Genomic DNA, 13,311 nt, shown 5'->3' on the forward strand with positions numbered 1-13,311 from the left:
AGTAATAAACCTTATTTTACACACGCACACGCGCGCACGCACACACACACACACACACACACACACACACGGAGCATTGGTAACTTAAGGCTTTACCTTTCATGTAAACAGGAGAGGATGCAGAGATGTGAGTGATGTGAGGGCGTGTGTGTGTGAGGGAGCGCGTGCGTGCAGGCGTGTGTGCGTGTGTGCTGACTATCTGATTAATGTATTCTGAACAGAAACAAAAGGAATGAAAGAAGAGTGATGGCTTGAGTGCTGAGTACAAAGGAAACTAATTTTACATAAATCATTCATTAGGTATTTGCTGTGGATAATAACAAGTCAGTAATGATGCAATGAGTAGAAATAACAGTTGCATGTAGCTATATGAGCCCATTTTACAGAGAGGAACACTGAAACTCAGAGTACATGACCTGCCTAAGAGCCTGTGGTATGTCAGATTCTGGCTCTAAGCAGCTCTTGGAGAACCAGTTGTCAATTTTTTCAGACTTTTTATGAATTAATTCTTCAACATTGCCATATGTTAAAAGCATACTTAAAACTCATCACTTCCTGGTTTCTGTATCTTACTCTAATCTATGTTCTTAGGGTTATTTTTTATGTTTTCTATGATGGAGATACTGTGGAGTTGTATACTGCTGCTCATCCCTTCCCACCTCACATTCAGTAATGTCACATTGGTGGGCTAAAGTGTTAAGAGCATAAGAGTTTTACTCCATGTAAGTCATCAAATGCTGCAGGCCAGGGCTAAATGATCTACTGTAGAATCTTGAGAAAATGGAAGGATATAATTTTACAGTTACGATGTGAGTAGCACATAAGATCCAGGAATACCCTGTCAGTATTCGCATTCCCATCACTGAAGGGCAAGCTTTGTCTTACTCCTTAATGTAAGCAAAAATATCACAGTGTTGTGTTGCAATGATTTAAGCTCCTCATTTACTACCAACCGTAGGTTGACTATGTACTCAAGAGTTTATCAAAAGCACTGTAAGAATGAATTGGCTGCAGGAAACTATAGGGCAGAGCATTGTGTATGTTATTCTCTGTAAGCTGTAGATTACACATCATTTATATTAATAACATTTGTAATGTGCTTATGTGTATGAAAACACACACATACACACACACATCTGTAACGTGAGTTTTCTTGGTCTGGCTAGATCCTGTTGCCATTCTCTGCCCCAAAGAACTACACGAACACTATATTAATTATGAAATTGTTGGCCATCAACTATGGCTTCTTATTGGCTAGCACTGTCTACGTTAACCTATTTCTAATAATCTAAGTATTTCCATGTGGTTTTCTCTTACTGGAGAAAGGGTCCGGACCTGTTATTCCTCTCATGTCCTACATGGTAACTGACTCAGCACTTCTACATAGAAGAAAAGCAAGTGATTTCATGTTTGTCCCTGTTTATATACTGATTCTGCCCATCTATGTCACTTCCTGCCTGTCTGTGTAGACCTACAGACCTCTATGGTTAGCTAGTGGCAGTTTTTACCCAACTACGTCACTTCTGGGATCTCATGACAACTCCTCTCTTCCTACACTTCCCAGAATCCTCCTTGCCTCCAAGTCCTACCTATCATCCTGCCTGGCCAAACAGTGTTTTATTCATCAACCAATAAGACAAACAGAAGTGTCTAACATTAAATAGTGTGGTCTTCTAAGTTTCTTTCATGGTGTTCTTGTCAGGTAACCCACAGGTAAAGGAGTTTCAGACACATAGTCATATCTTAAATCCCTCCCCCATAGCCAGTCTAATAGGGAAGGCAAGGACATGGGACCATTGACAGAGTCTTGACTTTGAGGCCAGATATAAGGGTTCTGTACCCAGCCCCCTACTTCTTAACTTTCAGACATGTCAACCCCATCATTCCAAGCTCCTTTCCTCTTCTGTAGTGCAAGCCTAATTATCAGTCTCACGGGGCTGTTGGGAGGAGATAGTTGGGGCGTGTAAGCTGCCTAATGTACTTCCAGCTGGTCACCACTGCATGCATTTGTTGTGCACGCTGGCCCAGCATCCTTTTATTTTTTTTCCACCTGTGTTTAGTTCCATCTGTAGCTGTCGCCCTCTCTGAAGTAAATACTTGCTATAAATCAAGACCATGGTCCTGCACTTTGAGAGGAACCTAGCCAAATCTTTTCTTTAAGATAAGTAGTGGCTTGGTCCTGCTTAGGATTCTAAGGACATTGATGTCCAGTCTATTCTGTCTTTAGCTCTATTGCTTGCTCACTTTGTTCTGGGTTTATCTAGTTAGCAAGGAAGACCTGGTCCTTCCCTCTGTCTCTGGCTACCTTGATTTAAGCTGACCACTGTGTGGGACCTATGGTTGAAACAGGGAGATCCCTCTAATCCCCAGGTGACACCAGAATGTCAAGTTGCTCCCCAGTTCTTCTGTGAAACAATAACCCAACAGGAAGCTTCCCAGTATGTCCTCTTTGACACTGGATACTACCTGGCAGTTCTAGAATTGCAAAGAGACACCTAAAGATGCAGAATGTAAAACCAAGCATAGCAGCCAACTGGCTGGGGGCTAAGAATCAATAGATACCAGGATGAGTGGTCACATATTTGCAGAAGAAAACACTGGGGCCAGAACTGACAGGAACTGCTGGGAGATTTTCTGGCTTGGATTGGTTTGGCTCCAAAACAAGTTTATTTGTATATATTTTAGTGTAGTTTCCTCAGGTGTTACCATCTTTCTGGGAAAGTCATAAACCATGTTTCTCTTTAGTTGGGGAGGAAGGAATAAAGGAAGGAAGGAAGGAAGGAAGGAAGGAAGGAAGGAAGGAAGGAAGGAAGAAAGAAAGGATTCAGGACTGTTTTTATGTGTTTATTTAGGCAGTTCTTTATTGTCCTCCTATGGGCTGTTCTAGGCAATGAGATAATAAGGTATTTAAACGATTAATTTAAATGGAGCTGTGCAGCCAGGCGAGGGAATCACAGGCAATAAGTACCATTCCAGACTGTTGGGTGAAGAATTATTTGTGTTTTAAAGGTGTATTTTCCCACCCAATAAATCTGAGTGGTTTTAAATAGCTCACCCTTTGTACAGGGAGACTCATAGTTTTCTACAGTTGTTAATTTTAATTTTTTTAATAATTTGATGTCTGCTAACATCAATCTATACATCATATCCCAGGCGCCACTGCCACTATAGGAGCAGCACAGTCTGCCCTACCGTGTCCCTCCATGTTCAGTCCTTAGGAGCATGGCTCAAATGAAAGTCCTGTTGAGCCTTAATCTGCATACCTTATAGGATGTGCCAGGGCATGCTAGCGATACTCTTGGGGTGTTCCTTGCCTCTCCACAGAATACCCTCTGCACAGAAAGCACATGCCAGCAAACTCTCATTGCATTTCATTCAACACCTCTCATATGCCCACATGTGCCTGTGTGCTCAATATCTATGGACTATAGTGGGCTGTATAGGTGCCTGGACTTTGCAGATGTTATATGGCTATACACTATTGAACATCCAGATGCCTGGCCCTGCCCCATTCTGCTAGAAACTATACTTCCCAAATTTCTCCTTAACTGAACTTTGTAGAAGAGGCTAGTCAAGCCTCCTGAAGGTATTTCTAAAGTACTACAATTTTTCTCATCATCGTTCCCAAGGCGTCTGACCTTCTCTACTGTTAAACTTACTCTGTCTTTGCCCAGTGCGCATACTCACTCACCTGGCATCTCTTTCCAGTTTCTGTCAGGAGTGGATGCCTGGTGCAAGATGTGCAGTGAAGGTGGCCTTCCCTCTGAGATGCAGGACCTGGAGCTGGCCATCCATCATCACCAGTCCTTGTATGAGCAGGTGACCCAGGCTTACACAGAGGTAAGGACCTGAGAGACAACCATGGGTCTGTGTGTGTGTGTGTGTGTGTGTGTGTGTGTGTGTGTGTGTGTGTGTGTGTTGGGTGAGGGTGCTGTGGAATAATCTGGATTGGATTTTAAGAAAGAAAGTTCTCTTCTTTCTAGAAGTGTCTTTAGGGACCTTGACCTGTGAGCTCTGGAGTCTCTAGTCAGGGGCAGATATGGTGATATGGTTTGAGCTTTTACCAGGCTCACTCTGGTGTGTTTCTCCCCTCTCACATGTACCTAGACACCCTTTACCTTGTGTGGACATTGAATGCCCTCCAGAGGGAGGGAGGGTGTAAGGAAGCAAGACTGACCCTTCTGAGTTTGCCTTCCTGTTGGTAAAAGAATGTCTAACACCAGCGCATGAACCCCCTTTAAAAAAAAAGGCAGCTCACTGAGCAATACTCTTTTATTCCTGGAAGGGCCAGAGAATAATCCATAGCTTGCAGGAATAGGAAGCCATCATGCCAAGGACAAACTTAAAGGTCCTTCCCTTAAAAAAAATCAAAGGTGGGAGATGCTGAAGGCTGAGAATGAAATTTGTGTGATATTCCCAAAAGGGCCACATGTACACATGCATGGAAAACACAAATTTTAATGTTTGCTTACTAGTGTGGATTCCAAGGAAAAGTTTGAGTGAAAGAGATGAGAAGGTTAGGAAGTCAGACAAAGACACAGATGATTTCAGATCCGGCTGGCCTGTCTCGTCTGGGACAAGGTCAGCGAGGAGTGTTGTCACAATGGCTTCCCAGACTGCCTTCATCTGCTTGCTCTGAGGTGGCTGTTGAAGATGCAATCTTCAGGGTTTTACTCTAGACTGAGAAAGAATGGCAGATACAGGACTATCACCTACATTTCAATAACTGTTGCTCCATGTGAATTTTCACAGTCAAAGGGAGGGTTTTGCCACAGTGAAGACAGTTTGAATCATGGGCTTCCTTGCTTATTAGCTGTGTGACCTGGGCTTTGGGCTCTTCCGTGGAGTGAAGCTCATAATGGGTGTTGTGTGCCTGGCTGAGGCCTCACGGTGGCGAGGACTAAATATGGTGAAGAGTTTTCTCAACACAGGACGCACACAGGGTATTTTAAGCTAACTCAAATATCCAGTTCTGATCCAGATGGTCCCAAGGCTTATGACAGAACTCTGCCTCTACCCATGGCTCACGGGATTCTAACTTACTCCTCGTAAAGTACAAAAGTAGAGAGCAGATGAGGTTGATGCCTGTACACCATGCATTCATAGCCATGAAGTAGAGGGGACATTCACATTCACCTATGAACAAACTGCTTCCCCATCTTCTCGTGGAGCTGGGAGGTTCCTCTAAGCCTATACAGTTGTGGAGTCTGAGGCACAGAGATGGATCTTATGTTGATTCAAATTTCTAGGACTTGGCCTTCTGTCTTCACCACACAGCCCTGTGCAGAGTATCAAGATACAGTATTTGTTCAGAGTTCCCCATGGACAACTGTCCTGGATTTAGCTCTAGGACATCATCTGTTCACAACACTAGAGAGTATCTCTGTATTATCTATAAGCTGCCTGCCCGTTAGCAATTAACTGAGGAGGTGGGCTGGCAGAGCCTTGGGGGGTGATGCTTTCCTCTTTTGCCTTAGCCTAACTCTGCCACGTCACTTCTTTTAGCCCCAACAAACTTTTAAGCCTCATAAGAAGGATGTAGGTGCTTTTTGTGTTCTGGAGTTCCACCTAAGACTACAGAGAAGTGTGGCTCATCATGTAGACGATAGGGAAACACACCTCTTTCTGCCTTCCAGTAGGACAAGAAGGCCATTTCAACACCATAGCTACTTCAACTTTGATTCTAATTAAATTAGTTTGGAACTGTAAAACTTCTGTCATTTTTTCCAGTATTCACTTTTTCAAGTGGGAGAGGTGTACATTCAATGGGAACTCTGCCATGTACTATGGAGCCATTGGTGTTGACCCTACAATGTCACTTACCAGAATGAGCAGTGCCACTGATTGTGGCAGGGAACCAGGGACAGGAATGACAGAGATACAGCACCCACTGCCACCAACATTGAGGGTGAAGCTGGGGAGTCCAGGAACAGGAGTGGTGTGTCCACAATCTGAAGGTCCCTACCCTACTCTGCACATTCTAGAAAGATGCATTTCAAGAAAAACATGGGGGCTACATAAAAGTGGAGAAGAAAGGGTGGAACAACCAATAAAGATCAAAACCAGAAAATGGAAAGAAAGAAAGCAGAAACATAGCAGGGGAGGTGCAGATGAAGATAAAGTAAACCAGTGCTATCTATGTGTTGGGTCCTGTGTGCTATGCCTGTGCCAACTCACTTAATACCCACCGCCACTCTGTGAAGTGTGCGCCCCTGTTATTCCCCTTTTACAGACAAGGATACTGAGGACCCATGCCTCTGTTAGTATATTTAGAAGCTTGGAGCCAAGCAAAGAAAGCTGAGGAAGAGAAAGTTTAGAAACTTAGGGTGGCGTCATGAAGTTCTGCCAGCCCATGTAGTCAGAGAGTCCTTTAAAGTACTTAGGAAGCATTCACTATGGCAGTCCCTATTGTGGACATCAGGGAAAGGGCCAGGAACAAGACAGACTTCCTGCCCTGTGCAGTCATCTGTGAAAGAGGCTTTCACACACAACTGGCCAGCAATCCTGCAGCTCCTCTCTCCCTCGACCCTGGGTGCTCTGTTCTTCTCTAGACTGTAGACACCATGTCTGACACACTCCTTGGTTGTGATGAGCTTGGTGAGGACTGAGGATGCCAGGCCTCTTCAGGAACTCCTGGGTGGATTCTTCTTGCCTCTCTCTGACCCCACCTGCTTTTGCTCTCCCTTGACCAGAGCTCTTGACCTGAACTCCCTTCCTTCCTGCAGGTCAGCCAGGATGGCAAAGCATTGCTGGATGTTCTGCAGCGTCCCCTGAGTCCTGGGAACTCTGAATCTCTCACAGCCACAGCCAACTACTCCAAAGCAGTACACCAGGTGCTGGATGTGGTACATGAGGTGCTGCACCACCAGCGACGGCTCGAGAGCATCTGGCAGCATCGCAAGGTGCGGCTGCACCAGCGGCTGCAGCTATGTGTCTTCCAACAGGATGTGCAACAGGTAACAGGCTCCGTGACCCATGCCCCATCCTCCTTCTCAGGATGCTGACAGCTCGAACCCTGACCTGCTTACCAGGAGGTCTGCATAGATAGAGGGAACACTGCTACCCAGCCCTCACATGTTCCTCCACACACCGCAGGAGAGGGAAACAAGACAAAATAAGGCCTTGTTAATGGCCTGCATCTTGCTGGACAGCTCTAAGTAGTGCTAGGGAGGAGTTTGGACCTCAGTAGCATCTCCTTGTGGTCAGATAACACAAGTCCTCTTCATGCAGGCAGAGAGACTAGACAACTCTGGTGTTGCAGGGTCATCTGAGCACTGCTGGAGAGGGACTCTACATAAAGTGAACTCATTTCTTGATCAGGGATGAGGCGGATTGACAGAGTAGGGGTGGGGAGGCATAGGGGTTTTGTGATTTATTGGTGAAATTGGACCTTTGAAACGGATTTAAAGCAAGGCCATCAATCTATGGCATGCCATGGTCAGAGGTAACTTTGGCTTTGTCTGTCTTTTTGTATTATTGTGCTCATTCTTGCGCTTCTGTCACTATAGATAATAATGAAATGATTGTTTCTGACTGTAGCAGCATAGCCATGCCATAAATATCCATTCAGAGGAAATCATCCATTCTTTCCCACTTATGCTCTCTGTCTCTTTGTCTTTGGGGAGCTGGGAGCTTTGCCCAGAGGACTCATGCACTAAGTAGGGGGACCTGGGTAGGATCTGGACCCAAGATCAAGACCATGGTCATCTCCCTCTCACTTTATTGGGGATGCAGGGTGACACATTAGGTGCAAATACCTGCTGTCAGACTCTTGTCACCATGGCCACTGTGGGATTTCAGTACTCTATACCAAAAGTGCCAGTTCATGCTCTTTCCAATCTCCTGTGGGAGTATAGTCCAGAAAGAGCAAGGCAGCATGAGGGTGTGAGAGCCTGGTCACATGTGTTCACATGTGTTCACAGCTGCTGTTGGCAGGAGCCTGGCACTGGGTGCCCAAGGTGGACAGGCAGGATAGGGAGCGTCCTTAACCTTGTTACACAGTCTGGGAGTCAGCATGAGTATGGGGACCTTCAGGCGTGCTCTCCTTCTTGGGCTCCCCTAACTCCCTTGTGGCATCCCTTCCTGATGGGCATTTGATAGAGTCATCATAAGGGTATGTCAGTCTCCAGGGGTGAGCACGGCTGATGTGCCTGAGACCTGGGGCTGGCAGGAAGGGGGAAGCAGATGAGTCAGCTGCCTGTTCATGCCATCTGGAGCTGTCCAGATAAATTCATCACCCAGAGCTTAGAGACCAGGGAAGCTGTCTGGCCTGCAAGTGAGACAGATGAGTGAGGTACTGGCCTTGCAGGGACAAAAGAGGGGTGTGACTACTTCCATAAACTCTCTGGCTTGCCAAGATAATAATGGCCACCAGTACAAGTAGGATGGTATCCTGGGCTCTTCATCACCTTCCTTCTGAGACAAAGGCAGGCCTCTGGAGAGCTGCAGGACAGCTATGAGGAGGGAAGCAGGTTACACTTGGATTCTCACAGATCGGCAGTCATCAGACTTTCTTATGGTCACATGGCATCTATACTATAAGGAAGAAAGATGTAATAAAGATGCATATATGGCTATTCTATGACATCTTAAAAATATGTGTCTCACTGGGTGTTGGTAGAGCATGCCTTTAATCCCAGCACTTGGGAGGCAGGGCAGCCTGGTCTACAAGAGTGAGTTCCAGGACAGCCTCCAAAACAATACAGAGAAACCCTGTCTCAAAAAACAAAAACAAAAAAACAAAAAAAGATATGTGTCTCAGTTTATCGTATTGTTGGCACAGTAGAAAAGCAGATGGAAGATTAGGAGGTGAGTGTGAAAGGGGCTTAGATATTTCTTGAACACTGAATTCTCAGAATGGTCATCTCCACTTTTCTTTTTAAAGTACGTAAGTGTGACTTTTGAGAGAATAACTGTCCACTCATCATCCCACTTGCTTCATCATTTGCTCACTAGTTTATTCTCTGTACATAGAGTTATGTATGTAGGTGGGAATAATCCGTTGCTGTCTCAAGTGCTTACCTGATATTCAGTCACTCATTATCGCCTGGTGATTATCTGGACTGTGCTTCAAAAGGCAGCTGAACTCACATACTTGAGGGTTAGAGTGAGTGAAGTCTTTGGTCTCTTGACTCCCAACCTTGTATGAGTCGTCCTAGTTTGGGGACCTAGACTGCACAAGTTATTTTCTTGCTTCAACCTGGTGTGGAAGTATGTGCCTATAATCCTAACACTTAAGATGAAGAATTTAAGGTCATCTTAGGTTACATAGTGAGTTCAAGGCCAGCTTGAACTACATGAGTTTCTTTCTCCAGAAACAAAATCTTGATAACATACTCACCATTGAATTCCACCACCATTTAAAAACTGTGTGTGTGTCATTTGTGCCAGTCTCAAGAATAGAGGTTTCTTTCTTTCTGAGTTCTTTATAGCTTTTAGCTGTGTCTACATGAAACTGGGGTTCTCTTCATGCTTGGTGACTTGACCAGGAATTATTAGAGGACCCCCCTTCATCTGCTTTTGTTGAGTGAATACTTAGTCCTCCTTCACCCATGCAGTGGTTGTTTTATTGGTGAATAGGTGAATAGTGTAACCAGCCTACGAGAACTGTGATATAATAGCTTGAGGTTCTTGGTGTTCCTGGTCCAGGTTGAAGACATAGGAGACACGATCTCAGCGCTCATTTAGCCCATGATGCTCACTGATTAGTCAAGATGTTCAGGTGTCTTTTTCATGGGCCCAGAACTGAGTTAAACACTGCTGAGATACATGGTCAGTTAATTAAAATGATACAAGTAAATACAAAGAACAAGTCTACCAGAGCACCACAGTCAATATGTGGGATAATTCCTGGAACAGTTTCAGGCAAAGGTCGTAAGAAGTCAGGACTGGTGTCTTAAAGGAAGAGAGGGTTCTTTGCACCCTACCCATACTCTGGACCCAAGATACCTAACCACATTTAAGATGTTTTCTCAGTAGCCTTCATGGGAGGCTCATGTGCAGGTATCACCAGCCAGAGCAATGCAGAATAACAGACACTAGCATAGGCCTGGAGTCAATAAATCCTGTTCTGAACATGTCCTACCGCTGAGTCCAAAAGGACATAGACAAACTGTTGCATCTCATGATTCTTCGGGTGTCTTACCTCTGTGACCAGCAGGACATAGACAAACTGCTGAATCTCATGATGTTTCTTTTTTCCCCACCTCTAAATCAGGACTGATACAATAGTACCTTCCTCGTGACACAGAATGCAAACTCGGTGCCTGCCTGGCACATAGTCACATTCTCTCTCTGTAGTCCTTGGGTGCCCCCTGGTGCTTGTGCTGTTGGGAACTCCATGGCATCTGCTGTGTGGGTTGTCTGATAAGGATTCCATTTCATTTCATGACTAAATCTCAAAGCTCTCAATGCCTGAAAACACAGACAGTAAAACATTATACAGTTGAGGGAGCTGAGTCCCAGAGATGTAAAGTGACTTGGTCTTAATCACACAGCTAGTTAATGGTAGTGCCAAGACCAGAAAGAAGGTCTTCTGATCCATATTCCTGGTGGCCTATGAAAAGTCTCAGGAGAGACACAGGGAAACATAAGGTAAGACTATGGGAAACAGAAAGATGCATGTTATACAGGGGAGACAGACCACATACCCCAGGCAGAGGCAGAGACAATGAATAAAGAAAGAGGGAAGCAGACTTAAAGATAAAAGGCATTAAATGGTGTAGCTGGGGAGAGGGGTGAAACAAGCCTGTAAATGCAGAGTCAGACAAAAGAAAGAGTCAGAAACTTCCAATGGAAGAATGGAGAGCAAGCCAACCTCTGCCTGTCTGCCATCCTGCCCCAGTGCCATTTCTGGAGATAGATCCTCCCAGGTAGGAGTATTCTGTCCTTTAAGGCTTGGAATAAGAGCGAAGCAGAGATATGTAATCCAAAGCTGTCAGTGGAGGAGATTCCATTTAAACACCTGCTTCCAGAACTGGCCTGCCTCCACCCTCTTGGTTCCAACAGGTGTGTTCTCAGCTTTCTTTCTCCATACTGGTATGGGTGAGTGTTAGAAATTCATCTTAAAGGTACAACTGGAATTAGATTCATTAAACTGAAGAAAGGGGAGGATGCCTGCTATACAATCAGTGTAGAGTATTTTTCAGTACTCTCTTTTTCAGCTTAGCATAGAACGTTATTGGCAACAGCAATAAAAGCACTTCTGATAACATCACCCATTCTCTACCCTATGCCTTTTATGGTCCTGTAACTCCTCTGGCTTCCTATGTGTGCAAAAGGCTGGTTCCAAGACTATGTAGACCTCATATGGTTGGAAAGAACAAGGAGTAACTAGACATTTACTCATTCAGAAGAAGTAAATGCTTGTTTTCTTAGTCCGAGAAACTGTTTGGGGAGGATCACAACAGGTCATCCTGCTCTGCCCCCCTTCTTCCTCACCTGTGTTTTATTTTGTATGATGGCCCTATAAACTTTATAGAGGTGTTTTTATAATATAAATTACTTTTGGAATGTCTACTGTATGTGAGTCCTGTGCTAGAAATTTGAAGCTCCTGCACCTGAAAGCAGACGTATGCACCCTACGACTTACTGGTGACATGCAGCTGACTGTCTATGTTCAGACAAAAGAATGATAGCCTGGTGGAGTCCAGCGTAGAGTTCTCAAAGCTGGGGGTGAGAGTTACACTGATCCTTGGTGCATAGGCAAGGAGCTTGAAGTAGGGCTCTTAGGAAGGTCCGAGTTCAGAGAGCTAAGCTACATATGTGCATGCATACATACGTAAGTACATGCATGCATACATACATACATAATTCAGAGAACTAAGCTACATACATAATCAGAGAGGTAAGCTACATACATGCATGCAGAGCAGGAAGAGGAAGTCTGGCTGAATACCCAGTGCCGGCTGGAAGAAAATGGGTCCATTCACAATGGTGTGAATGGGGCACTGGCACATTTGAGGGTCCTATGGCCTCCCATAAAAGACCATTTTGTTCTTAAGCAATCCACTCCTATAAGCTAGCAGGGGAGTGGCAGCAAGATTTAGCTTGCTTGGTAGCAACATTCTGAATTAATGAAAAGTACTTCCTGAACTGCAAAGGAATCTTTCTGCATTAATTTTCCTGGTGCCTCATGTGGAAAATTATAGATTTGGTTAACTTCATTTGCAAAAAAAAAATGCCCAAAAGAGATTTGTGAGTATTTAATTCCAGCTAATCAGTCATTTACTAATTGTAGTGACTACAGCTCCTTAATCAGACTAAACCAGTTTGGCCATTGAATAATCCATTTGGCATTGCTATGCAATAAAAGGCGAGCATTAATAGAAGAGAGACCACCTCGAATGCCCATTCCTGATAATGAACTTGATGTCCATAACCATCCTGGAGCCTTCATCCAGTGACTGATGGAAGCAGAGGCAAACACCCACAGTTAAACACTGAACTGAACCCATGGAACCCAGTGACAGAGAGAGAGGAGCAATGAGCAAATTGGCAAAGAATGGGCTGGCAAAACCAGCAGAGACAGCTGATCTGAACAAGGGAGAGCTCTTGGACCCCAGACTGACAGCTGGGAGCCCAGCATGGGACTGATGATCCAGACCCCCCTGAATGTGAGAGTCAGTGAGGAGGCCTGGGCAACCTATGGGGCCCTGGGCAGTAGATAAGTGCTTATCCCTGGCATACAAATGGACGTCGTGTATCCATAACACAAAGAGGGATGCTCTCTAAGCCTGGACTCTTAGGGGAATGCCTGGACCCTGCTCTGAGTGAAATGACAGACTCTAGATATCACCTATGTGGAAGGAAATGGCGATAGGGTGGGAGGCTGGGGGGGGGGATGGTGGGGGTGCGGGAGGAGAGGAGGGAGAGGGAACTAGGATTGACATGTAAAACAAGCTACTTAAAATTAAAATAGTAATAAAAAAGGGCGAGCATTGCAGGTTGCTTTGATCAGTAATAACAACAAAAAAAGTGACCAAAACATGATGAGCTGGAAACTAACTTTTCCTCTAGAAGTAAAGGTTGAAGTCTAAGAAGAATGAAAAGAGCTGGGTAGTAGTGGTGCACACCTTTAATCCTAGCACCCTGAGGCAGAAAGAGACAGTCGGATCCCTGTGAGTTCAAGGTCAGTCTTGTCTACAGAGCAAGTTCGAGGTCAGCCAGGGATACACAGAGAAACCCTGTCTTTGGGGGAAAAAGATGAAGAAACACAAAAGGCTTGCACACCTTGTGCATACAATCAGATCTTAGTATACACATATAAGGAACCATCTCCAAGGTTTGGAATGGCTATTTTTATGGTAAGAA

At 44.8% G+C, this 13,311-nt stretch overlaps 1 protein-coding gene across 22 annotated transcripts in view; it reads left to right on the plus strand.

Moving 5' to 3' along the window:
• The window catches only part of Kalrn (kalirin RhoGEF kinase), a 597,009-nt gene that overhangs the window by 250,923 nt on the left and 332,775 nt on the right, over nt 1–13,311 (plus strand). For all 22 annotated transcript variants that reach the window (XM_013114480.3, XM_040750870.1, XM_040750875.1 and 19 more), the window contains exons 8-9: nt 3,709–3,840; nt 6,726–6,956. In XM_013114480.3, the coding sequence (XP_012969934.1) occupies nt 3,709–3,840; nt 6,726–6,956 (363 nt within the window). The remainder of the gene's footprint in view (nt 1–3,708; nt 3,841–6,725; nt 6,957–13,311) is intronic.

This window comes from Mesocricetus auratus, unplaced genomic scaffold (assembly GCF_017639785.1).
Source record: "Mesocricetus auratus isolate SY011 unplaced genomic scaffold, BCM_Maur_2.0 Super-Scaffold_100008, whole genome shotgun sequence".
NCBI lineage: Eukaryota > Metazoa > Chordata > Mammalia > Rodentia > Cricetidae > Mesocricetus > Mesocricetus auratus.